Here is a 26,761-nt window from a genome sequence, read left to right as displayed (position 1 = left end):
CTGCGTTTTGTTCTGAACATCACGGCTCAGCACGAGAGCCTACAAGAAGTTTCGTGCGCGCTGTGACCGCAAAGTGCTTCGTACCGCACTGCGCATCCATAGCTTATGCTAAATGATGCACATTTTGTGCTGTACTTCCCTGTAGCTCATGGAGCTCGAAACCAACTTTTACGAGCAAAGCACATTTCAGAGGTTTTCATTCATTTTGCTATATAAGGAAGGGCAGAACGGAAAACAGGGGGAGGGGGGGGTTGGAAATTAATCGTGGTGATAAAAACTAGCCTCCGAATACGACTGTGGCAGTTTATAAATGTCGTAATCCAAGCACGCCTGTTAAAAAAAATAATATAACAGCTCTTGAGAACTACGATATTTAAACTCCAGCTTTTAAATTGACTGGCGCCTTGATTGAGAAACCTTTTTTGTGCCGGAATCAAGCGCTGGTCATTCAGAATTACTCGCAGAGCGTATGTTTTCCTTGAAAGATTGGACTTGCAGGGTTGGGGGGTGGGGAGGTTCCCAGGAGACTTTATTCGTACGGTCCAATTGAGAAAAGCAATACAGACGGAAAATACGCGAAGTTCGATCGGAGACTAGAGTTTAAAAGGGCGAAAAATAAACGCTAGCAACAGATGTAACTCCCAGGTATGCATTCGCGCTCAGCGGACTCTTCATAGTTATTCTCATAGCTATGATACACAATAATAATTATTAAGCAATGATACCGCGCTCTGATAGCAATGATACCGTGCATGATGATGTCAACATGCGCGGCTCGTGACGCTGCGTGATGGCATAAAAAACGTGTTCAGCTTTGAAAAAGATCTTGTACACCGAGACTCTCTAAAGCAAAGGTGTACACAAGTTTCGGTCGTTGATCTTCCGTGAGTGCCACCAAACAAAATATTTGAATGAACACGACTTCGCAGTTTCTAGCATCACGTCGAAATAGCGTTCTTGAGCGAGCACTTCACCCTTTCCTGAAACTCATTGACCCTCAGCACCCAACGCACTGGTTGCGTTGAGACGGTCGGATGCCTTTCGTTGCTTCTCTTACGCCAACGACTCCTGTATTTTGAATGTCTTTAAATCTACTCGTTTTGAAACGGCAGTGGATCGGAGAATCTTTATTGATCTAAAAGGTCAATGGGGCGGACGCCTCGTTCGGTGCTCATCTGCGATGTGGCGCCCTCCAGCGTGTGCTTCAGGTTACACAGCCCGAGCCCGTCTTTAGGCGAGGCATTCATAGCTTCTGCGACGCGGCGAAGTCCGTTGGGGCAGCACTTTACTAGGCTTACTCTAACCAGAACGAACTGGCAAGCAAAGACGTTAATGTTGAGGTGGTGAGGATTGCTTGATATGCCATTTATGGCTGTGTTTCGAGGCATCAAAAATAGCAGGAAACATTACTATCACACTTGAGCGACGTTGGTTTTAGGTCTTGGTGTAATGCAGGCACCGTTGCTCCACCCCGAACTACATTTCCACTGGCACAGTTCTTGATGCCCGAGGTGATCCCGCTCACTCCAGAGAGGTCGCTAACGGCTGCTCGCTATCCAGCTGGCATTCGGCCATTCCGCATAGCGGCGCTTTCCGTCTCCTCGTGCGCGCCCAGTCGAAGACGAAGAACAGGCACAGTTCGACTGCCATAACCGCATTGAAGGCTGCCAGCATTCGGTAGAACCAGTCGTAAGATCCTATTGTGTCACGAAAGAAGCCTGCAAAGGACAGTATCAACCGCTTATTAAAAACAAGTAAGAACCAGGTTCAGCAGACTATTTGACCAGTGCGAAGAAAAAACGCAATTATTCGCAGTGGTGGCCCTGTTACGGAGCCTTCTCCTAATGGCGAAAAACAGTGCATACTGGGTAAAACACAAAAGAAGGAAGACTGTGACACTACGCGTGCTCACTCACAACTCAAGGGTTTACGAAAAAGGCTATAGGAAACCGTCCCCTCGCGTCAACTGCGCGCATCACAACCGCGTGAAAATGAATAGTTGAGCCGCATGGCATAAAAGGTTGGACAAAACTTTAGCAATCAGGAGCAGAAAACAGACCGTTATTTAAATAAATGAATTATTTTTCCTACGGGCCAATTAAACATGAGTGACACAGCGGTTCCTGCTTTTCTGACATAAAAGGCTTGCATGAAATCGCGGTTCCACTGCTCTTGGCGACCGAAAAGAAGAGAATAGTGAAACTCAAAACACAGAAATTTTTTTTCTCGCTTCTAAAACCGCGCTTTGGCCACACTGACAATTATAAAAAGAGAAACGCTAGAAATTGAGCCTAGCAATGCACTGCTGCAATCTGCTAAATTCAAAGAGCGATCAAAAGCTCTGCTAACACGAGGCACACAAAGAATCATGTGGCCTTCTACGAATTTTCAGCTCGATTTGCGCCATGCTTCACACTTGCAACAAGTATATCAAATAGCGCATTTACACCTGTGGCTTCTCATTGTTGAGGGACAAGGCGTAAATCATCAACAGTAAAATAAAGTGCCAGCAGCCAAATAATACACTATTTCATCTGATATTAACACGTACAGAGGAATCTGCGACGCAACGCTGACCAAAAAACAAAAAGACGTTTCCTTGTAATCCACTTTGCCTCAAGCACTGAGTGGTCCTTTCTTCGGATGCTTAGTACAGCGCCATGAGACCGAATTATGGTTGTGGCGGCCGCGTTTCTGTGACGAAATTGGAAACCGACCCCTGTAGTGTGCAGTGTAGGAGCACGGTATCCAACTCCAGGTGGATAAAATATATCAGGAACTGTTAAAAAAAATGTTTCTGCTTCGTAATCTCTTAATTTCTCTCAAACTCCATAAACCAAAGGACAGGCTGGCCTTTGTGAAGGCTACATGACAACTGCCTTCAGTCACGTGATCAATTAGGTGATAGAGAAATGGGCCCAATGTAGTAACCCAGTGCTGTACGTATATAACATTCGCAAATTATGAGAAAGCAATTCACTCTGTCGAAACCTCAGCCCACAAGCAAGCTTTACAAAATATGGCTTTAGCAGAGCTGTTTGCATAAGTTCTCGAAGATATTTATACCGGCTTCAATGCGATCATAGTCCGTCGTGACGAAAGCATTAAAACTCCTGGGAAGGAAGGGTGTCGGCGGAGGCACTCAATTTCTCCATTCCTGTTCAGCGTATGTTTGCACGAAGTGTTCAGAGACCCGAATTGGCAGTACTTGTGGATAAATATTAACTCAGAATGCCTTAGCAATCTGCGAATGACTTAGTAACCACGTTGCTTTGCAATGTAATTCAGTGGTAAAACTGCTAATCTTAATAAAGGATTCAGACCGCCAAAGCAGCAAAGGAGGTATAAAATGAATATGAAAAAATCTACAGTAAGTTTGTCAGTACCGCAAAGAAAGAGCAGTTTATGACAAGCAGCAAAGCACTGAACTTTATCGAGGAATACATCTGCTTAGGGCAGATAGCAGCCGCTGTCCTGGACCAAGAGAGAAAAATGACTAGGTGCATAAGACTGAAGTGGAGTGAATTTGGCAGGGTTTCTGAGACGAAGAACTGGAGTTTACAGATAGCCCCATCAAATAAATTGTAAAACGGCTGTATTCCGCTAGTACGCGGCTATGGGGCGGATACCTGTCGGCTGCTGGCAAGGCTTGAAATTATTTTGACAGCGCAGCGAGGTGTGAAAAAAGGATAGATGAACTGCAGATTGGGCTAGTTGGTGTAGATTCATAGTGATGGTTCAACAGCGCAAACACACACAGACCAAGAAGGAGACAAGCGCTGTGTGTGTCTTGTCTCCTTCTTGGTCTGTGTGTGTTTGCGCTGTTGAACCATCACTATGAAAGGATAGATGTAGCGTTAGATTCACGAAATGAGAGCAAAGGGTCAAGTAAGAAACGCACATTAGTAAAATGTTCTTTGAAAATGAAGAGTCAGTGCGCATGGCTAGGCCAAGTAATGAACAGATAACATATCTGATGGTCACTTAGAGTAACAACTGCATTGCGAGAATGCATGCGCACAAAAGGGCGGAATAAAATCAGATGGGTAGAAAAGTTCATGAATTTTGCAAGATAACGCGGCTGCAGCTGGCACACGAGATGGTGCGGGAGATGAGGAAGGGGAGGGGCAGGAAAGGGTTAGAATGGCGATTCTGAGTTAACATGACAAAGATCAATAATACAAAATCCGCAGCGCTAGCCTGTATGATAGCTTCTGTGATCTGAAAACGCTAAATGCATCCGGAAGAGAAACAACGTGCATTTAGATTTAAGCATGGAACCAACTTCAAAACTCTCACTATAGACCCTGAAGCCTGAAGGTGTAATCGATACACCAACCTCGTTTTCCCATGTAGACGCGTTACAGAACACAGGTATGGTGGCTGCCACGGCCACAGTTCGCTAGCAAATGTTCCAACAAGAAAATTTCTCTTCGGCCACTTGTCAGGACGCTGGCTAGAGCACTGAAGCTTCGCCTGAACCCTTGTCCTTTTTGTTTTGTGTTGTCCAGAATTCATTCTTTTTACCCTCTCCCTGCCTTGGATCCACTTGCAAATGTAGCTACTAGTGCTATTAAAATTAACTAAAAGGTGCAAAGGTGCGTCTCTGCACGTTACCAATGATAAAGGCGCATGTAACGACATGAGAACTCATTTTATAACAGCTAGCACCAAATTAAAATGGCTGCATTGTTCTCATTACATATACGTTAATTATGCCTTCACCGCGCTCTACTCAGCCAGGATCTTACTACCCGCCTCCTGGTTTCATTCCTGGCGATGCTCACCGATGATAGTGGCGCTTCCCAGGGACACTGGTATTATGGCCAGACCAGAGAGACCCGTGCAGGTAGCAACTTTCTCGATGCCCAAGTAGTGCGCCAAAAGTATACCACGGACGGCGATGACGTAACCTTGCGCGACAGTCTCAGCTATGCGCAGTGTCGCAATTCCTGGCATTGTCGTGGCGTGTGGCATAAACACAGTACAGATAGCTTCCACTGCGAAGGCACCAGAGTAAAGTACGGACCTACTTTTCGGAGCCCAGTCAGACAACGGCACTAGGAGGATTCGGGCCAGTATATGGCCGACAGCGCCATACGTTACCAAGTATGCCGCTTCATGCAGTTCGACGCCCTTATCTGTTGCGTAGTCGACAACAGTCGTTCCGAACGACACCATTGAGTATTCGCCTACCACAGTCGTGCTAAGAAACACGTAAAACGCTGGGGCCTGCAGAAGAGCCGTGACATCACTGAACAGGCTGGTATGACGTTGACTTTGTGGGCTCGCGGAAGAACTGCACTTGCCCGCGTCCGAAACTGCTTCTACGATCTCAACATCGGTGGGGCCTTTGAAGTTTTTCGCCATCGTCGATGATGCATTGGGATCTCTGATTCTGTCCTCCTGGCTGTTGGCAGTGACGGCTGATGGGTCGTCAAGAGGAACTGCGCCGAACCTTGTCATCTTAAACGCACGACTGAAGCACCGAAACGACATCAGTGAAGGATTCCTCAAGAGCATACTCATGGGCACGGCGTGAAACACAATTGCACTGCATATAAGTAAACCGCCTTGGAGCCCGTATGCTTCTCGTAGACGGGTAAGCAGAGCTGGGCCGTAAATTCCTGTGATGCCCCAGGCCAGGTAAGTCATCGTCAGTGCCGTGCCTTTGTACTTCTTGAAAAGCATCAAGTTGTAAATGCAGGCAGACATCAGGAACATTCCCACGCCGAGACCTAAGGAGAGGGCAGAGACAGCGATAGATATGTATTTTGAAAGCCTTGATATGCGAGACAATTATTGTGTCACTCTCTGTCTTACCGCTTTCAAAAGATTCATGCCTGAGCAGCTAATATTAATTCATTCCCTACAATTCACCATCTGCACTGTCCATGAGTGTAATGCAACAGACTGCAATGCTTAGTTTCCTTCTTTATTTGGTCGTTTTTAAAATATATGCTCGCTGTATTCGCTCGGAAGGGCGGTGTGCCAGACAGTCGGTAAGCAGAGAGTGTCGTAATTGTTGAAATTTCTTTCCGCCTTCAAGAACCTCTTCCCTTGAATCAGGACAAATTCAGCTAGAAAGTTTCTGGGAAACCTGTACACTTTCTATTGTAGCCGCAATGCTGCACTTTCGTAGGTGCTAATTAGCTATTGTTCCCTTGTTACAAATCTACTCCACTTTAGACGATTCCAATTAATTACCGTGGTAATAAATCAATTGTGTTTACACACAGGCCTCCCGGTCAGTGCTCGCACTAACGATAAACACAAGGTTTGCAGAGTTCTACATAGCACTTCACACAGCATATACTTAGCGGTGCTCATTTTTCGGGCCGAACAGGAGTCATCGCTAGTATAGAAATTGATTACATTTCGCAAAAAAAGCCCCATTGAATTCCATATCTACTTGAAGAGAATATTTCAGAGGTATGGCTTTCTACTTCAATAATCTGAACTCAGATACCAATTAAATAAGTGTAGCAATCTTGAGTTGCCGTAGAGTGCTGAACGGTTATGCAGTCCTTGGCATAATGATTAATATTTTCTTAGCCTTTGGAACTAATAGCATGTTTTCTCTTCCGTGGAAAGTGCATTGGTACTTATTAACTACTAAGCCCTAGAACACTGAGAGATAACATTCTATAAAACAGAACCCTTTGTCTCATTTTCCGTGTTTTGTTCTTTGCTTCCAACAGACTTTTTTTGGAGATTGTTTTGCACTACTTTATCTTGGTTCTGGTTTAACTTTTTATAAAAATTAGCAAAATATTCATCCATTCGAAATGACAGGGGGAAATGTATTTCCTTAAAAACTGCATGAAGATGCCAGGTATAAGTAGAATTTTCACGCAAACGCTAAAGTTACTGTCAAGTTACATAGAATTTAGGAAATAACATTGTTCGCATTTTGTCACGTGCTAAGGTTTAGCTTTGAAGTATTACGAAAGGCATTAAAGAACAAGATCCGGCTTCTTACTGCTCAGTATATTGTATTGTGATCCTCCAAGAAAAATAAGAAATAAATAAATCATGGTTTTATAAAACCCTACGAGACTGAGGCACTCAAGTTCAGAAAAACATAAGAACAATATCAGTTCCCCAGCATGACAGAACGATAAAGAAAAAGGTAAAAAAAATTATAACGCGTAAGATAATCTACAGGGATGACGTATTCAGCCACTTACTCTCCCCGAGAAGTTCGCGAATGAAAAATATTAACAGGACAAGGATTCGCAAATAATACTTCGCCTCAATTTTTTTCTAGGCAGCACATAGCCCAACTGCTTCCTGAGCCTTTATTATCAACCCGATGTCTGATATTGGTGTTTTCCGCTTGGAAAATAGAAATTACTTGAAATAATGAAGTCACATTAGGCTCCTGTTTATACTACTCCGAACATCGCCCTAATTTAAGTGAGTAGATTACTTGGGCGTACCCAGCTGTCGTATTTAACGCATGTCTTTTACAGTATTTGGTTACGGATGGATGGGAAGTGGGATATATTACACCTGTTCACAATAATGTGTTAAGGGGCCGTGTCCAAGCGAGTATCACTAAAAGTTTGTAGCATGAATATTGATCACGTAGTATACTGAACTATATACAACCAAGTCAATAAATTTCTAAAAACTGGTATAAGTGTTGCTTAACGTGGGCTACACGCATCTTTATCGATAAACAGAACTGCATTAGGTAAAATGGTAATTATTCGATATTAGTTAAGCAACCTATTTTTTAGCGCGTGTTAGCTGTGGTCTGATCCGCTACACCAGTGACAGAGATATACCTAAAAGGCGCCCTTCTAACTAGTTTTTTAAAAATTGCAGATAGGCTTACTTTAAACAGGCGGTAATTAGCTATCGCGCAATACCTGTCATATATTTAAGGGCGTTCACTGTGCTCGATGAGCAAGACCTAGCCCTAACGAAAAGAGAACTTTGTTGGGTATAAAAGTCGGGGCTGGGTTTTCCGTGCAGTGTGCCCAGTATCGCGTCTTTTTACGAACCTCACTTATTTGCGGCTTTTTGTTTCCTGTGGCGCACGCTTGCGCCACGTCACAAACTGGGTTTTCTCGAAGCCCCGGTAGGCGGAATGGAGCTGCGTTTTGTTCACAAATCCCGTGCTCGCTTTACTTGTGTTGACGATTCAAACCAAAAATTAAATCTGCCGTAGTGGAGTCTACGTTCCGCCTTTGGACACAAATAAAAATTTTCGTGTTATGGGTCCCACAGTTCGGGAAATAAGCTTAGTTTTGCTCGCCTTTTGAGTAATTAGCGAGTTTTTGGCATTGTGAAGTGCTGCGCAATTATCAGCAGCCTGCAGCGTAGAGATCATGTTGCTGATACAAAATATTCGCATGCGCAAATACATTCATAATCTGAACGAACAAACGTAGCGTTTAAAACAGGACACAGAAAGATGAGGACAGGACGGGGCTACAAATGAAGCCCCGTCCTGTCCTCATCTTTCTGTGTCCTGTTTTAAACGCTACGTTTGTTCGTTCAGATTATGTATGACCAACTGGCCCCACAGTGTACTCTGTAAAATACATTCAGTTTGGTAAAAAGCAAACACCCCCTAGGGTGTCTTCAGAAAAGGAAGTAGTGTAATTATGAACACCGTCAGCTCCTAAATATTAGAAAGGCATGGAGTGTTGGCGAGGCTACAGAAGCTTGCTAGAGTTTTCATAATGGGAAAATATTAGGAATTGTGCTACTCATGGAAATGTTTTAACGAAGGAAAAGCTATGCTTGGTAGTTCGATGTCGATTACAATAATATATGTAAGCCATAAAGTAAACTATCTGAGTGTAGCACAAATAAAAGTCCAAGAAATAAAAGTGATTAAGGCTATGATAATAGGCAAGCTCAGTGCTAGCTGTTGCGTTTTTGGTTTTGCAGCCTCTCGGGAATGAAGAAAGAGAGCACCTTTTGCTCTCCCCTTGCTCCTAACACTCCCGTTGCGGTTTATGGGTACACTGGGAACTGAGGCAATTGCGGCGCCTTTCGTTTCCTAAAAAACAATTCACAATCTACAACACGATTCCACCAAATGTTTTAAACCCCAGCTTGACAATGTCGTTTCTTATATAACTTCAAAAAGGTTATTTCAGGCAGCCAATACATCCGGAGGAAGCAAGAGTTTCTAAGCAGTCGTACATTTGTTTCTGCATTTTGCCTGTGTCTACAGATCCTGACTGTGCGCTCTTTAGAGTACTGTTCCAGAAAAGCAAGCATAGGCAGTAGGGGCATCAGAGCTGCAAGAACTCTAGCAAATTCTCACCATACACGGCGCCAAGGGTGGCGGAAACCCAGATGACATCTCTGGAAACCGCGGACGCTCCTAGACCAAGGGTTGCGATGATGCAGCTCAGCACGATTATGTTGGGAACAGAGAGGCGACGCTGTAATTCACCTACCAAGAGACCTGGATTCAGAGAAGTTTCGGTACAGAGAGAAAACAATTTAGTAAATATCTTTCTATTTATACCCTGGACAATCAAGAAATACATCGCACTTTTTCAACCGTTTCTACTCTCCATAGTGGCGCTGTGAACAACCACGCTGAAAATTAGACACTGCGCGTATACAAAGGCCGTTTAGACAATATCAAGGGCCCTATAAATTCCCTCTGCTCATCTTAACATATTCACAAACTCATTACTCCCGAACGTTGGATGCAGGCATATATATGCAAGGCTCGTAGAAGACGCAAGAAGTTTTTGCATTAAACCTTTACCCCATAAACCATCATGTATCATAGGGTTTATTTTTCTGTTGTTAAGTAGTTGTGAAGGCTAAGCGAAGAACTCCTGTTTATTTACTACCATACGGTGCTCTACCAGGCAGCCGTGCTCGCAGAAACACTACGATCTTCAAGATTTCTTCAGTAGTTTTCTTTACAAATGTACGGAGAGCTAGTTTTACACGTTTTCGAACAAAATTCTGTATGTAAAGTAAAAGGTTTTCTTCGTTTTATCTGAAGATACTATTAAAAATCACGCTTTCGAACCGGAACTGAACCCGAACCCGAAACCGGAGCCGAACCCGAATTTTCGCCCGGAACCGGAACCGAACCGAACCCATAATTTTTTCGCCATCTTGGAACTGAACCCGAACCGGAACGATTCAAAGGAACCGTTCCGAACCGGTTCGGGACCCGGTTCAACCCCAGTTTTCTTGCATTCCGGCATATGTCTTGTTTTCCGACAAAATGAGATGATCTATCGCATGGATTTACTCACCCGTAGCTGTCTGCGCTGGGAAGTGCGAAAATGGTACCCAGTATATGCGACAGCAAAATTACAGGAGGTGTGGTGCCTGGGAAGAAGCCTAATTGACCCTTTTGTAATGTACTATCGCCAATTCTAAACACTTGTACGTCAGGTTTATGTGCAATCATGAGTTATTACTCCTCCCCTTTTTCATAATTGCGTATCTATTATCAAAATGTTAAGACTTTTCTAACTCAATAAAGTACTATAGACACCAAACTTTTGCTTGCGTGCTTTCTTCTTTCAAACAATGCGTTAGACGTTGGTGTGCATGGAGCACGCGTGGTATTCACCAACACATAATAAATAATTTATATGTGAATTTCTCCTTGACCCTGTTTCGGTTTCACCAACATAACGGTGGCTGTGACGTGTAGTGGAAATTACGTCACGTGAGGTGCTATAAAACGGCAATATAACTGCTGATACATCGTTAGTTGTAATTATAGGTCTTGAAGCCGACTGATTTAAGTGCTACAGTGAGTAAAAACAACGTATCAGCGATTGTATCAGTTTTCGCGTGCCTCATGTGACCTAATGTTGAACTCACATAACAGCCATCATTCGGTTGATGAAACCGAAACAGCATGGGAGAAAATTTTTTTCTAAATTATTTAGGGGCAGTAGGCGAATACCACACGGTGATCCATGTATTCTAATATCTATGGCGTCATTTGAAAGTAGAAAACATGCAATAAAACTGGGTGTCTATAGTCATTTTAGTGCCCATTGAGAATGCCTTCCTTTTCTTTGCGTCATTTCCCACAAATAGACGAAATATTAGCGCGAGGACCCAACAATGTTGTGATGGTGGTTTTTGAGAAAAGGAAATGGCGCAGTCTGATTGGTTGGTTTATGGGGTTTAACATCCCAAAGCGACTGAGGCTATGAGAGACGCCGTAGTGGAGGGCTCCGGAAATTTCGACCACCTGGGTTTCTTTAACGTGCACTGACATCGCACAGTACACGGGCCTCGAATTTCTCCTCCAAAGAAATTCAACCGCTGCGGCCGGGATTGAACCCCCGTCTGTCTCACTTCTTGATGGACACCTGAACCGCGCCGTAAGAGAGGGAAGAAGGTGGGAGTGAAAGAAAAAATAGAAACAGGCGCAGTAGGGGTGGGCTCCGGAATAATTTATACCAGCTGGGGATTCTTAAAGGGCCACTGCATAGGTTTTAGAAATCGACGAGCTTAAAAGGGTCGAATGTGTTAAACTTCCAGGTAAAGTATGCGAAGTCCTTTTGGCCTAGCATTTGAAATGGTGACGTAATTACCAGTTAAAATTACGACGGCCTTCAAGCTTCTCCGCAGCGCACAACGCTAAGTGGGGGATGCATGATGACGTCATCGAAAGTATCCGTACATTTCCAACGCATAAACGCCTTTGAAGGAAAAAAACCAACGCCACCGAAGTAAAGCCCGCCGAACGTTGTTTGGCAGCGTCCAACGAGGCACGGCAGGGCGTGGCTGACGGCAGCAGTAATTTGAAATCATACCTTCCGTGACATCACACGGAACTTCGCCGCATTTCTTTGTTGCTTTGAGAAGAAGTGCAAAATTTAATCGTCGATTACGTCACTATTTTAAATGGTAGCGGAAAAAACTTAGCATGCTTTACCTACAGCCTATATAGATTTCAATCCTTGAGTATCGCGAAACTCTCAAAAAGTGGCGCAGTTGCCCTTTAACGTGCACTGACATCGCGCAGCACAAGGTGCCTTTCGTGTTTCGCGTCTACCAAAACGTGGCCGCCGGGGCCTAGTTAGAACCCGGGTACACCGAATAAGTAACCGAGTGCTCTAACAACTGAGCAAACGCAGTGGGTAGTGCAACATTTACTTTTGTAGGCGCTCATTGTCTCAGACAGCAATTTCTAAATAAAACCCCTCACGATGGGTCTGTAGGGCAATAAAGAAAAAAAAATGGCTCAATGGCTGTGGAGCTCGGCTGCTGATTCCAAAAATACAAAACCCATAGATATGTTTTAGTGCACTGTGGTTCGTACCTCGGGATGGTCTCCGAAGTTCTTCTCTCCAGCAACGTGCGGAATAAGATGCAGCCGGTTACTGCCAGACAAGATAGACGATTTTATTTACAAAGCAGGTTATCAGGAGTCTCTCTCCTAGAAGCACACTGAAGCCACGTTTTATACATTTTCCATTCCCCAGGTACCTATCTGGGGGAAACTTGGTTGTTCGAACATCGCCAATCACATTTCTTGACGAAACCCGCCCACAAAAGGGCGGAACATCACCCTCTCGCCACCGTGACAAAAAGGCGGGACATTCACACTCTCGCCGGTCCTCCCACGCACAGATGGTCGATTTGTGTATTTTGTTCACCCATCGTTCCGTGGAATTAGGAGTCCTTTGGCGGCAACTAAGGTGATATACACATTCTCGCTGTCAAGTCGGAGCCGTTCGCACCGTGATGGACTCCCTTTCGTTGTCGGTCCGCTGTCGGTTTTGAGCGAACTTGAGAACCCAAACAGACGCGTTTCCGCCGACAGCCGATTTAGGGGCCTCCGTCCCCTGGTTGCGCCGCCACGCTTTCCCCCCGCCGCAGCCGCCGACAAGGGCTGCCGCAAAGGTTAGCCAGCAGTGTCTCTCGGCCGTGAAGGAGGGGGCGACGGCCGTTTCCCGGCCTCGAAGGAGAGGGTAAGGAGCCACCGGCGGGCGCACGTGTGCGCGACCAAAACAATTCCCAGAACGGGACACCGGAAGCAAACGCGTAAACAAATACACACACACACTCAGCGTGCTGAAACCGGCCGTTATTCACGTAGCCCAGTCCCGCTGGCGCCAACTGTCGTCGCTGCAGACGGCGCGTCGAGCCCAACACCCATCGTGATGTCGAAAATCCCCAGCTGGTCTCCGTTAATCTGGAGCCCTCCACTACACATCGTCTCTCATATAGCCCCAATGTCTACTCGAGACGTTAAACCCGAGATATTACTACAAGTATTACCAAAAAAACGATGTATAAATTGGTGCAGCTTCTTATTTTTAAGTTTCGGCATATTCTTTTTTGCGCGCGACGGAAATAAGCAACGAAAGGCGGGTTCTTGGCAACGGTGGAGATGTACTAATAAGAAAAAAATTAGATACCGATTACACAAAAGGGCAATACGGAAATACATGCGCTCGCTGGCATGCGATAGTGATTACGCCCAGAAAAATGCTACTCCGATGAAATGCAACTGCGATGAAGTGGTTTCGTTATGCCAATTCGCTGAAATCGTTCTGCTTCTAAGAAAAAATTGCTGCCAGTCGCCAGCGCCCGGCTCCATCCCCAGTCAAAAAAACCATTGGAACCAACTGGAATTCCAAATGGAACCAAGTGGACATTCCCATTGGTTCCAATTGGATTTCACTATTGGAACCATTTGGTTCCAGTGGTGTTTTTGGACTCCCGACCAATTGGACCCAACTGGACTAGCCAATTCGACCCATTAGGCCAGGCAGTTATTTCACCCAGAAAATATTCACAAAATATGTTATGTTCATTGAGAGAGGTAGCTAAATGTTTGTGAATAATATGATCTAGAATCTTGGACAAATATTTCTACAACTGAACATATTGTGACGGACTAGAAGACGACGAAGCGGGCAGTGGCATGGGCAGGAGCGGCGCTCGTGCTAGGCTCGCAGACATTAAATCATATCATCGCCATCGGTCATGCAGTCCTTTCTTCATCGCTTGCCGTCACGTAACATTTGGTGTAAGGTGCTGGGTACCTTCGTCATCCCGGTCCCGGAGCTTAGGAGCCTGCTGTACACCGAGGTCTTCTGTGGAGAGCTCGCGGCTTCGCACCTCGCGGCGCTTCCCCAGCCTGCCAGGTACGCCGCCGCTCTTCACCGCCCCGCCCCAAGCCCCGACCAGAAGACACGACGACACAACGACCGCCGCAACTGCCCTGTGACCCCACTCACCGCCCACATGAGAACCTAGAAGACCCAACGACCTACGACCCCACTGAACCGAGACCGCCGCCACTGACCAGAGAACCCACTGACCACCGACACTCACACGAGAGACAAGTACCGTAGCCCCTGCCGTCGGGTATGTCCACGGGCCTCGACGTTGACTTCCAGAAACCGGAGGCTCCTTCGTCTTCGTGGACCTGGCTTCACCCGCTCATCATCTCCTTCATCGTGACGCCAAGCCCTTCATCTTCTCTTCTCTCTTACTATGTTCTGCCACGCCCATCGTCACGTTCTGCTTGTCATCGTCTGTGGTATTTTTCTAGTTCGCGCGATCGGGACGATCGCTTCGTGGCCCCGAGTCATGTGACGGACTAGAAGACGACGAAGCGGGCAGTGGCATGGGCAGGAGCGCTCGTGCTAGGCTCGCAGACATTAAATCATATCATCGCCATCGGTCATGCAGTCCTTTCTTCATCGCTTGCCGTCACGTAACAATATTATAATATGCAAAAGGAAAACTCATTTATGAGGACTGCACGGAGATGTTGTGCCTAGTGCCAATCAACATTGTTCTACGGAATTGAGATCAACATGTTTTTATGGAAATCAAAGTCAACAGGCACAAATACATCACAAGCAAGCAACATTCAGGCACTAGTAGCCTATATTAGCTCAATATGTCATCCAGAGAACATACTTCTGCTCCAGCTTATATACCCCATTTGTGAGGCTCTCATATGCTGGGGCCAGTGGCGCTTGCCCACTGAGCGCAGTTATTTAATTTAATTTCAGCTGCAGTGGTGGTGCAGATGATGAGTACAATTTAGTAGGTTAAGCTGCTGATAGCTCTTATTATAGGAACCATATTGGCTCTACCTTGGTTGTCAAAAATGCAAACATTCATTGGAAAAATTGGGTGCAGTTGGGCAGTCCAATTGGATGTAATGGGTAAGACCAATTGGGCCCACCAATTGGAAACCCAAATGGTCCAATTGGATAGTCCAATTGGACCATGGTCCAATCGGATAGTTCAATTGGACCACCCAATTGGGACACCATTCCAATTGGAACCAGCTGGAAACTCAACTAGTCCAATTGGAACCATTTGGAACCGGATAGAAATCCAATTGGTTCCAATGGTTTTTTTCTACTGGGATCCGCTGTTCTCGCACTGCTCGATCTTGAATTCTCTGTCTGGCGACTTATATCTACTTCTCGCAGTCATATTTCCCGTTCTTAGTGTCTGACATGACAGGCTTATGATTGTTGGCGTTTTTTTCGTAGAACGCTTGGGCGACTGAATGCGCATCCTTCACAACAATCTGACTCGGCTATATCGGGTACAGGTGGGTGATGGGGAGATGGGTGAAAGTTTTTGAAGGTTCATTTTCACCAGTGAACGCCTTGGTGTACGCCCACCGGAATGTGCATCAAGTATGTAGGCTGCACGCACGCAGCGCGGTTATTTTTGGGAAAGTAGGCTATACTGCTAACGCAGTAAAAAGAACTAAAAGAGTATGCATAGTCTAACCTCTGACTCCGAGCGGGATTCGTACTAATGGCGGCGCAACAGAAAACTCTGATTACAGATGCTTTAGGCTATTCGGTTATCTTCCAGGCTTCTTTTTATGGTTGTTGCATGAAATATTTGGAAACTCTCTGATCCTCCTCATGCCTTGCTTGACCGCGTCGAATTCAGCGATCTCGGCATAAGGCCTCATGCCACCATAACTCCCTGCCTCCGCCCGCACATGCTATGCATATGCATACCACGTGACTAGCATGGCCAGCAAGGATTTCAGAGTTATCTAATCGCTGTTGTTGGTTCATCCGCGACCATGATCAGTAGCTTAGCTTTTGACGGGGCGGGCCCTTTCTCACGCGCAGCGTGCTTCTTCTACTCGGGATGCTTTGCCGAGCCGGCGAATGTGTAGGCAATGATTGTCCTCGTTGGCCATTGACGCGGGTTTGGCCAGCGGTTACTGTGTTACTGTGTTACCGTGTTACGGTTACCGTGTTTACTTTAGGATTTTGCAGTGTTACCGGACGCCGAACTTTCCGGTTAGCGCTGCGCACAGCAGTGCCGCCTTTTAATTCTATTTCTGAGTTGACATGTTCTTTCCGGGGCGGTGTCGTGAAGGTTGAGAGGCGCTATTTCATCTGCGTGCGTAGCGGGAGGACCACCTCTACAACCTCGGGGTAGTTCACCACGCCACCTCGTTCGCTATAACCGAGTGGTGTGGCCAGAGTTGTTCGATATATCTGCGACGAATTTCCGTTGCCCTTATGCATATTTTCACGGTAGCACCACACCCGCTCGTAATAAGCGCGCGTTAGTTATATCTGTGGCCATTAAAGTGGGCTCCACTGTACATCCGCTGACTTCGCCTTAATACACTAGTATCAAGAAAGTCTAGGTAAGGCTGTAGATGTACTGGTAGAGAAAGTAATGACCGATCGCAACAGCTGCCTTGGGGAGAGGCCGTACAGGTGAGTAAAAGCGAAGAGTGAGAAAACCGAATGAATCAGCACTCGCGAGCATGTCCAGAAAAGTCAGGCGAGCACTGTTAAGCACAGCTGCCAGAAAGGAATTGTTTGTAGTTTTCAACATAAATGCCTGAAACAAGTTGGTGGACAAATAGTGTACGCCAGATTAACCACTCTTTATCACTCTATCAAGGGCGCAAGAAAAGTCCCAAACATTCTATCACAAACAAATGTCTTATTTTACTATAGTGAGAAGCCACGATTAGCTGAGTTTAGGGGATCGGGATATATAACGTGAGTCACAAAGGCGATGTCGAATAGGTGATTTGAATAAAATATGTTTGGTAAGTTCTGGATGTTAGGGAGAGCCAGTGCTCCCACGAGGCTCTCGTTGGGGGGTGGGGGATGGGCGGTGGAGGGATTCTCGAACATTTTCTTACCATTTAGTAAAGGAGGGGGCACTGGCATGTCGGTTTCGGGGTGACGGAAAGGTATCTGTCTGTATGTATACGTGCCGATACATGAAAGTTTCGTTTCTCAGTTGTACGCGGGAACGTAGAGGGCACGTGCGACGGAAATTTTGGGGCCCCGTAAGTATACTGTAAGTAAGCAAACGTAGCAGGGGAAGGCAGAAAGTTAGGTGGGCGGATGAGATTAAGAAGTTTGCGGGGATACAGTGGCGGCAACTGACAAAGGACAGGGTTAATGGGAGAGACATGGGAGAGGTCTTTGCCCTGCAGTGGGTGTAGTCAGACTGGTGATGATGAAGTATACTGCGTACGAGAAAGTCCCAACTGACTAAATCTTTAAGAGAGACATATTACTCGTGCTACGGGTTCTCCCAAACTGCTGGAGCAGGAGGCTCTTGTAGATGTAAAATCCATCGGCTTTTCGTCCTACACCTCATAAGGTGGATTATAGCGTATATACATGGCCGATTTTCGTTAATTTCGAGTTTATTTCATTTTGCGACTCTTGCCGTAAATTCGTCTTTTTGCTGCGGACAATAAATAGAATAGGTAAAGTGAGAACATCTCGCATTAAACAATTTTTTCATGCTCAAGTAACGCATCACGACAAAAGTAAGACAGGAGACGACACGAGCGCTGACTAACAACTGGTTATTTTATTCTGGAAAAAGTATATAAAGGCGCAGGACACAGGAAACAACCCCAAAAAGCAGAACAAAGGTTAAAACTTAAAAACCATAGTGCGCATGCACATCACAGTCGAGTCCTGACGTCTTTTTCAACGAACTTCGAAGAGTATCTTCATAGTAGACGGCACTCCCCTATCTCCTGGACCTCACACAGCGCCAAGAAAGTCTGACTCCTTATCTACCAAATTGATAGATGGTGAGGCAACACACTCATTCCTTCCTGATCCCATTGGCCTCGACCAACTCCCTACAAATGCAAACAGGGTTATTAAACAGGACACTTGTCTTATCTACTGGGGGAAGCAATCGTTGCACTCGCTGCAATGCAAAACCAAGTTGTACGACACCGCAACTTGTTTCACCAACAGTGATGTTCGAACAATTGCTCATCGCTTCCCCAATTAGAAAGAAAAGTCTCCTGTTTAATCACCCTGATCGAATTTGTAGGGAGATGGTCGAGGCCTTTATGATCAGGAAGGAAGCAGATCAGCGTGTTGCTTCACCATACATCAATATCGTAGATAAGGAGCCAGGCTTTCTTGGCAACTCTGTGAGGTCCGGGAGATAGGGGAGTGCCGTCTACTATGGAATATAGTCTTCGAATTTCATTGAAAAAAATGTCATGAATCGACTATGATGTGCATGCGCAGTATTGTTTTTTTTTAGTTTTAATCTTTGCTATTCTGTTTTCTGGATGGCGCACTGTGTCCTGCGCCTTCATATACGTTTGCGAGAATGTAATCAGTTGCTAGTCAGCGTCTGTGCCGTCTCCAGACTTCCTTTTGTCCTGTTTACTGCGCTACTTTAGCATGAACCCTTACCAACTATCCCAGTTTTCTGCTCTCGTAAACAAATCTTAGCGTTTTTTTTAATTTTGTATAGCGATGTGCAAGAAATAGTAAAACGCATAGCAAGGTTGACTGAAACCTATCTGCGTTCTAATTTTTTTTTGTCCTGAACCCGTTTGAACCCGTTTGAACCGGTTCGAAACGGTCCGAACCGGTTCGAACCGGAACGGAATGGCCCTCTGGAGCCGAACTCGGAACTGAACCCGAAAGGCGTGAACCCGAACCCGAACCGAACCTGAAAAAAGCCGGTTCGACACCCTGTTAAAAATATTAAGCCGAAAGCCTTTAATGCCTAATCGTTGTCGACGGAAGGCTGTCTGCAGAAGGTTGTCAGCTGAGGTGTCACGCTTTTCTAGTCCGACAGAAAAAGAATTGGGCACGATGGGATTTGAACCACCAGCCTTCCCTTCCGCAGCCGAGCGGGCTAACGGCTACGCTACTTCTTGCCAACGCATATATAGTTCTCCTTGTCTAGGACGCTGGAGAGTGCAGAAAGGCGTCGAATCAGACGAATGTCTCCAGCATAAGATTCACAAACAATTGTGTACTTAATTAACAGATTAACCACACAACGGTGACACATGCATAAAGGCTTCCGCCTCACGGATCTTTAGGTCAACAAAGTGCCCCCCCCCCCCACCCCGTGAATTATTACGCGAAAAATAGCTATTTTCCATACTGTTCCAACGACTACGGTGGAAGAATCTTTCAGGCTGCATTTTGAGAGAGGTGCTTATTTCACTATTACATGTGATACAGCGCGCAGGCATTGGTACTTTTTGTCATTCAATGGCGGTCCGCATTTTCGGCGGCAGAAATCACGTTTCCTGAAGTCGATTCTCTTTCCATATTTTTGCGAGTTCAATAGCCACCCTTTCTTATTAGTTACTCGTCCTAATCTAAGCGCTGATGAGAGAGAGAGAGAGAGAGACTTCAATAAATATAGGAGAGGTCTGCCTGGTTATAAGCCTGACATGCCACTCCAGAAAGCACTGATGGGTCTCCAGCACATTTTATGGCGGTACCGGAAAGCCGTATACCTGTTGGGTGGGTGGTGACAGGCGGGACTCTAGTATATGATATGAAGACGACAAAGACGATGATCTCCTAGTAAGAAGATTGCTTCCGAGGAAACAACAGAAAAAATCGAGGAGAAGCAATAAAAACAGGTGGAAGGTGACATGCAATAGGAGAAATACATAATAAGGCTGGTGCTTAAGTAGCAACTAGAAAGGCCACAAAAATCATAAAAGAAGTTTTAAAACGAATATAATGAAAGTGTAATTGTCTGAAACACCAACGCAATGCTCATGGTTGTTGCGCTGCAAAGCTGAAGAATGACTGAAGGGGGTACAACGCCATGTCAAGAGAGGCAGAAATTCGTGTTCGAGAAGCAGGGCGCGGCAAGACATTGCGCCATTTATGTCAGTCTATTTCTCGATGAACCTGAATAGGGACGCGATGTGAAAGAAAAGCGAGCTGTGTGATTATGCTTTGGTACAAAAGCGTGCACCAACAGAACCAAGAGCATGGTTCCGTTGGCGCCGCTGCAGCCTTTTGATGGCGACTTGCTCCTCGAAGGCATTCACCACTTCCCTTAGTGTGTATGGTCGCCTTTAATAGAAGGGCACCGTTTCAAGACACCAAGCAGCTTGAAGTTGTTGCGCTGAAAAGGCATTACATCAACTGCCCAGGGTGTACTAGCACGAAAGGACCATAGTCATATATTTTAGGAGCTAGTATAGGTGGAGGCTTCAAAGCTACCTCCTGTTTCAAGAAACAACTCTTCTGTCATTTAGCCTGATAACTCTCTCCAGCTTTGGCCTTTTAAGTGCCTTTGATTATGGGCACAAGAAGTACATTTTACTGCATGACGTATCATATGGTACGTGACACTATTATCCTACTAAGTTGCAATCACAAAACTTCCATAAAATATAAAATTCGTTTCGTTCTTTACCCAATGAATGGAGCTCGCTGTAATTTTTGACACAAAATAAATATTCATCCTGTAAGTGACTTTGCAAGTATATGTATTTTGTCTCATCCACATAGGCCCTCAGTCTGATGTTTCAGAGCAAATGCTAAGTAGTCAGCGCTGCAGCGCATGTAGCCGGTGGGCCGATGGGATTGTGTGAGGCTGAAGAAGTGGACCATGAATGAGGATATCCTGAACCATACCAAATGAGTAATGCGCGTCAAGTGTTCTTTAGTCGCGTTTGCGCATCTACGTTCTCTACTTAAACACGACTGATAGCTGTTCTTACCGCACTGGTTTAACGCTACTTTCTCATTAACCATCGTACAAGGGCCCTTTTACAAGTTGCGACTGGATCGAAACAATTCAGTGCAGTCGGTGGTGTCGCTGTGCTACGTTCGGTGAGCACTTTCACATGCAAGGCATGCTCAGAGAATTCGGTCGGAGCTGTGCGCCGGGTTCCGGCATTCGGCTTGCCCTTCCCTCTATGCAGCTGCCGCCAACAAATCTCCCTTTATCGCATGTGACACTATGTCATAAAGCTTCCCATTCGTCCTACCCAGAGTGGCCATACCAACGCTGGTACTGAAATGCAACTGGACGTAAGTTTACCGCAAGACGTCGGTGACATCGACCTGCTGCGGCTAGTCGAGAACCGGACAAAACTGCTTATGGCCACGCGTATTTCTCATACCTCTTTAAAGATGGAAAGTCTTCACTGTTCCTACCCCTCAGCTTTCAGCACGGCCTCGTCGCTGAGACGTTATAATAGTGTCTTCTTGAAGACGGATTTCGAGTATTCCAGTGAGTCTAACCCTAATTATTTCGAGTTCGGTTCCGGTTCGAGTTCATGCCTTTCGGGTTTAGTTCTGGGTTCGCTCAGGAGCGACTGTCCGCTCTTTTTAGGAACGGTAAAATGGGTTCAGACCAACAAAAATTCTAAACGTGACTTGGTTTTAATCAACCTTGGTTTGCAGAACTGGACTGGATGGAAAAAAAAAAGCAGGCTAGGATGGGTTCGGAGCACCTGATACGTGCAAGCAGACAACTTTGGAACATCTTGGTTGCGATGTTGCGTTGTGACACTGCTGCAAGTGGGGCATTTTGAGGGGAAGAATGTAAATGCGCTAAATATATTTTTTTGCAATTTTTTTGTACCGCTAGAAAAGGGAGCCTATTCGTCGACAGAATTGTCGCTACCACGATAGAATCTACTGAATCTGTCAAGGACTTTTCGCCCACCAATTTGTTTCGGGCTCTTTGTTTTGAAAGCTCATTAACCAACCCTTCCTGGCAGCGGTGCTTATTAGGAGGCTAAGTGCTCATTTATCTTTGCTGAACATGGCCGAATGAGAGATTTGCGCTGATACATAAGGTTTCCTCATTGTTTAGTCTTACTTAGGACACTTGTAAGGCCTCCTTAGAAGGCAGGTGACAAATGATCCAACTAGTTTAGTTTATTTGAAATTAACGTTCCAAAGCGACTCAGGCTATAAGGGATGCCGTAGTGAAGGGTTAAGGAAATGTCTGCTACCTGGGGTTCAAATCTTTCCTTCGGTCACTACTTCCTCTACACATATACCTATAGCCTTACCTAGTCTATCTTGACATTGGTCTCTTGAACCGAGCTCAGCAGATGTAGACTCAATACACCGCAAGAAACTTTTCTGGACTTCAAAAACATGGGCCTTCCGCTTTAGGACATGTCTTTGTGTCAAGGGGGGGGGGGGGGGTTGTGCCGTGGTCAGTGCATTGCTACCTGAGCGAATAATCAAAAACTAGTGAAAAATAAAATTATTTGTGTTGCGCTGTGATGATTTGTCCATTTCGGAAATACTTCAGCAGACACTTAAACAGGACACCGAGATCACGCTTTACCATATAAGGTTTCTGCCTGTGGTGAAAGGCTATAGAATTCCGTGCGACCCTTTCATGTTAATAGCACTGTTTAGCGTGTGGAAAAGCAGCATGATGGATTAACACGGAGGACAGTCACATTCAACGAGGTCACTTACAGAACAGCGCTTTTGGCGCAGCAGGCATCTCCTTCGCAAATGCGGCCTACGTGCCAGTTGCTTTTTTTAATTTTCCACCTTCAGTATTTTGATGAGCTAGCAGGGTAAGGGAATGATCGTGGCATTATGCTGCATGCCGAGATCGCTGAATTCGAGCTGGTCAAGTAAGACATGGGGGGGGGGGGGGGGGGGGGTCGTGGAGGTATCTGATATTTCATGGAACAATAAAATGAAGCTTCGGATATGACGCAGTAGCCTAAGGCATCGGGGAACGAAGCTTCGCTGTTGCCGCGCCATTCGTACAGATTCCACTTGGGATTAGAATAGTGTTAGTGTAGATTACTTAACTGCGTTAGCCGTATAGCCTCCTTTCCCCAAAAAATACTCTGGAGTATGCGTGCGTGCGTGTGCGTGCGTGCGTGCGTGTTTCGTTTCTTGCAACAAAGAGTGTTTGGGTTCTGAAAAAAAATTGGTGAGATAATTTAGCTCCGCTTTAAAGTATGACGCGATAGACTTAATGGGTTGATGTCAATATACGCGGAATTGCGAATTCTCGAATTTATATTCATATGTACCCGGGCGTCCTCCTACCATGCCTGGTGCAATTGTGCGGCGATAAGCGATGGGTCACTGCCCTGCGATGGTAGGTGCTGCCATCGCAGGGCAGTGACCATGGATTTGGGGAAACATGGATTTGGGGAAAGGTAGTTGACGCCCAATTGTGTCACATATCGCGATGGACACGAGAACTGCGCCATAAGGGAAGGGATAAAGGAGGAAGTGAAAGGAAGGAAGAGGTGCCGTAGCGGAGGTCCCCGGAATAATTTCGACCACGTGCGGATTTTAAATATGCACTGACAACGTTAAGGCCTTCCCCACGACGTTGATGCCATCACCTGCCAATCAAGTTTTGTGAACAATTTAAATATGCTTTTCATAAATATCATGTAAGCAATCATATTCAACCTATATTTGTACTCCCACCCCTTATGTAATACCCCCAAAGTGGGGTCTTTAAGGAAATAAAGTGAAGTGAAGTGAAGTGAAGTGAAGTACACGGGCGCCTTTTTGCGCTTCAACTCCATCGAAAATTAGACGCCGCGCTCGGGTTCGAAGCCGGGTACTCCGGTTCAGGAGACCAGTGCCTTACCACTGATCCACCGACGCCGGTACGACCAGTGGGGATTGTGAGATTCAGGTTGCTCTTCCCGAGGAAGCTTACGCGTCCAATATATTAATTTAACCGCCGCCTGTCACGGTGGACAGCACGGTCAAAATCTAGTTGACAGGTTCTGCCGTCGCCACAAGGTCACGTGACCTAGGTGGCCCTCTTAGGTCGTTTCTGCAGGGATTTTTAGCTCACAACAACGGTGAATACGCCGGATTTCGTGCACAACGAGAGCTTCAACGCTAATGCGTTACAAAATGAACCAATTTATAGTTCCTTTATTTTACAATATAGAAAATATATCCGGGTTTAACGTGCCGAAGCGACATGGTTGCTTTCCAGTTACGCTGTGGTGGAGGATTCTATATTAACGTAGATCAGCTGAGGCTTCCTAACGTGCGCGCACATTCCATAGCACATGCGCGTTTTTGCATTTCACCGCCGTCGAAATGGGGCCCCTGCGACTTAGAGATCAGCAGCCGAGCGCCATATCAACTGAGACATCGTGAGGGGTATATTTAGTATTTCCTTTCTTCGGCAACTAACACCATGGATAGTAAACGTTGCAGTGTATGATGGGCTTGTCGGCCTATTTTTCACATGTTTATGGCACAAGCCACAAAAAAAGAGAAATAAGTCTCAATCGGTTTTTATGAGTTAGAAGAACACTAAGAATACCATTAAATCTGTACGCAAACATGTGCAAGGCGGAGAGTCGAATAAACTCAAGGTTTCACATCAATCTGGCGTCCAGTGCTTTAGAATTAGCGAAAGCACAGTACAAAGCGACAATTATGTTTCTTTGTATGGACAACAGATTTCCTTCAATTTTCTTGTCGCATTGAGTGGGCGCCATTTTTGCACTTCCTAGAGCACACACCTCTCATTATTTAAATCTATGCGCTGGCGCATATAATTTTGCATTTAAAAAAAAAGTGAAAAAAGGGGGGTTGAACCGAGTCCTGAACCGGATGTAAACGGTTCATTCAATAGTTCCTGTTCGTGTCCATTTCCAAGATCGAGAAAAAATGTAGGTTCTGTTCTGTTCTGGGCAAAAATACTCGTTTGGTTCAGGTTCGGTTCCAGTTCGACAACCTGCACTATACACACTTGGCTGTAACCAGCGCACTGGAGTGTGCATGAAGTTCTAAACACTGTTCTGACTTAAGCAGACCTGTTGCCCATAAATAGTGTTTTGTTTTGTTCGCTTACATTTGGTGACCAAATTGATAAACAGAACACAGCTCACAGAGGCGCTCAGAGTTTTTTTTTTTTTTCTGAAGTCGAGTGATCGTTCGAATGCAAGGAGTAGTTCGTCGAAAGAGGTTTTTTACGAGCTTATGGTGAATAGCTGTTCAGAGAAAATATGTCCTCCAGGTGAGTAGGTCATAAATTTGCGCTAAAATGACGTTCAGCCATGGAAAAGAAAGCACGGGCTTCGTGCCTCTATTACAGTATTCTTCCCTACTGCGTATCATTGTAATCAGCTGTTAAACGCCTTCCGTAGCGATTTAGTCATGTTGCCCACGTAGATTCTTTTGCTTTACCTATATGCATTAATTGCAGTCGGCGGTCCTTTCTCGCCGCGTCCTCTTGGTGCAGGTTTCGCGGCCTCAATTCAATATGCCGTAACCACAGATGTGATTTTTTCAGCCGGTTCTAGTAGAATGCATTAAAAAAGCTCCTGCTTCAAACGAGATACGTGGTCCCCATCAGTATAAATTAGGACACGTTTTCAGCCGTCTCCAGCAGAAATGTTAATTTATGAATTCACTAAATAATGAACAATGAAGCAATGCGTTGCGGACGATATCATGTGTTTTAGAACGGAGGACGCAAATTTGAAGTCTTTCCCTGTGTTTTCAGGCAAAAACTTGGCCGATCTCTCGGAGTTCCTTGCCCGTGTTGAATTTAAATCACACTCTGCCCAGACGCTTCACTTACCAGATATGTGTAAAGCAACGATGAGGACGTTTTGCGACCATGAGGCTTCCGCACGGCTGACTCCGTAATCTTGGATGAAATATACGAAAAAGAGGCCCATGTATGATGCTGGCACGCAGATGACGAGAGTAGTGAGAGCTGCCAGCACTGGAACACTCCAACATGAGTCCACGACATGACCCCTCTGGTGAAGAGCCCGGGTTTGCATCGGTCAAGGATGGCTGGTAACGCTGGCCCTGATGACGGCTGCAGTTAAAGCAAACAGTATAGATTTGACCCATGCACTCGGTAACAGAAAGTGCAGTGTGTGGCTGGGGTAGAGGCCGGAGAGAAAAAAAAATTAATGGGATGCGGAAAATCTACAGAATGCATATATACCCCGGTGACAGTTACGAAAGGCGATAATCACAATTTTACTCACAATAAATGAGCGCTTTTCATAGCTTAGAGACACTGCATTTCCGCATTTCCAGCCCCCGTTCGCTGTCTCGGAAGCGCTTCCTGAAATCTGCTTATTTCCTAAAAAAAATCAGTTTCAGTAAAGCGCCGTACTCTCAGCCGGACTGCGGGCGGGTTGGGGATGCGCTCTTTAGCATACAGTGCACAGGTGATTATCGCAAGTTTCATCAGTGCAATCAATAACTGCGCAGTCAAGGTGTGGTGAAGCTACATAGATAGTATGCTGCTCAGCTGTGCCTGGAGACGATAGATCTGATTAACAAGCCCTAAGGCCGCCGCTGTGGCTCAAAGGTTATGGTGCTCGGCTGATGACCCGTAAGACGCGGGTTTGATCCCTGAAGTGGCTGTTGTATTTCGATGGAGGTGAAACGCGGGAATCCCGCGTACTGTGCGATCTCAGTGCACGTTAAAGGGCGCAAGGTGGTGGAAATTATCCTGAGTCCTCCGCTACGACGTCCCTCATTGCCTTAATTGCTTTGACGTTAAACCCCATAAA

At 45.7% G+C, this 26,761-nt stretch overlaps 1 protein-coding gene across 1 annotated transcript; it reads right to left on the bottom strand.

Annotated features, from left to right (window-relative positions):
- Positions 1-1,494: 1,494 nt before the first annotated feature.
- LOC149361780 (monocarboxylate transporter 12-B-like) lies at positions 1,495-26,047 on the bottom strand. Its single transcript, XM_089569585.1, has 4 exons — positions 25,807-26,047; positions 9,290-9,433; positions 4,788-5,738; positions 1,495-1,718 (listed from the first exon to the last, which is right to left on the bottom strand). Exons 1-4 carry the CDS (start codon positions 26,012-26,014, stop codon positions 1,522-1,524), a joined length of 1,500 nt encoding a protein of 499 aa, XP_089425711.1. The 5' UTR covers positions 26,015-26,047; the 3' UTR covers positions 1,495-1,521.
- Between the last annotated feature and the right edge of the window lie 714 nt (positions 26,048-26,761).

Source organism: Amblyomma mixtum, chromosome 2, assembly GCF_055824585.1.
Source record: "Amblyomma mixtum isolate Tamu chromosome 2, ASM5582458v1, whole genome shotgun sequence".
Classification (NCBI taxonomy): Eukaryota; Metazoa; Arthropoda; class Arachnida; order Ixodida; family Ixodidae; genus Amblyomma; species Amblyomma mixtum.
Note: the sequence above shows the minus strand (reverse complement) of the source record. Positions and strands in the feature narration are given on the sequence as shown.

Bases quoted from the DNA above. Each gene is read 5' to 3' on its own strand.
- LOC149361780 (XM_089569585.1), bottom strand. From the start codon at position 26,014: ATGCAAACCCGGGCTCTTCACCAGAGGGGTCATGTCGTGGACTCATGT. The intron at 5,739-9,289 runs GTGAGAATTTGC...CCCTCTCCTTAG, and splicing joins CACCCTTGGCGCCGTGTATG to GTCTCGGCGTGGGAATGTTC. The intron at 1,719-4,787 runs GTGAGCATCGCC...TGTCCTTTGCAG, and splicing joins GGGAAGCGCCACTATCATCG to GCTTCTTTCGTGACACAATA.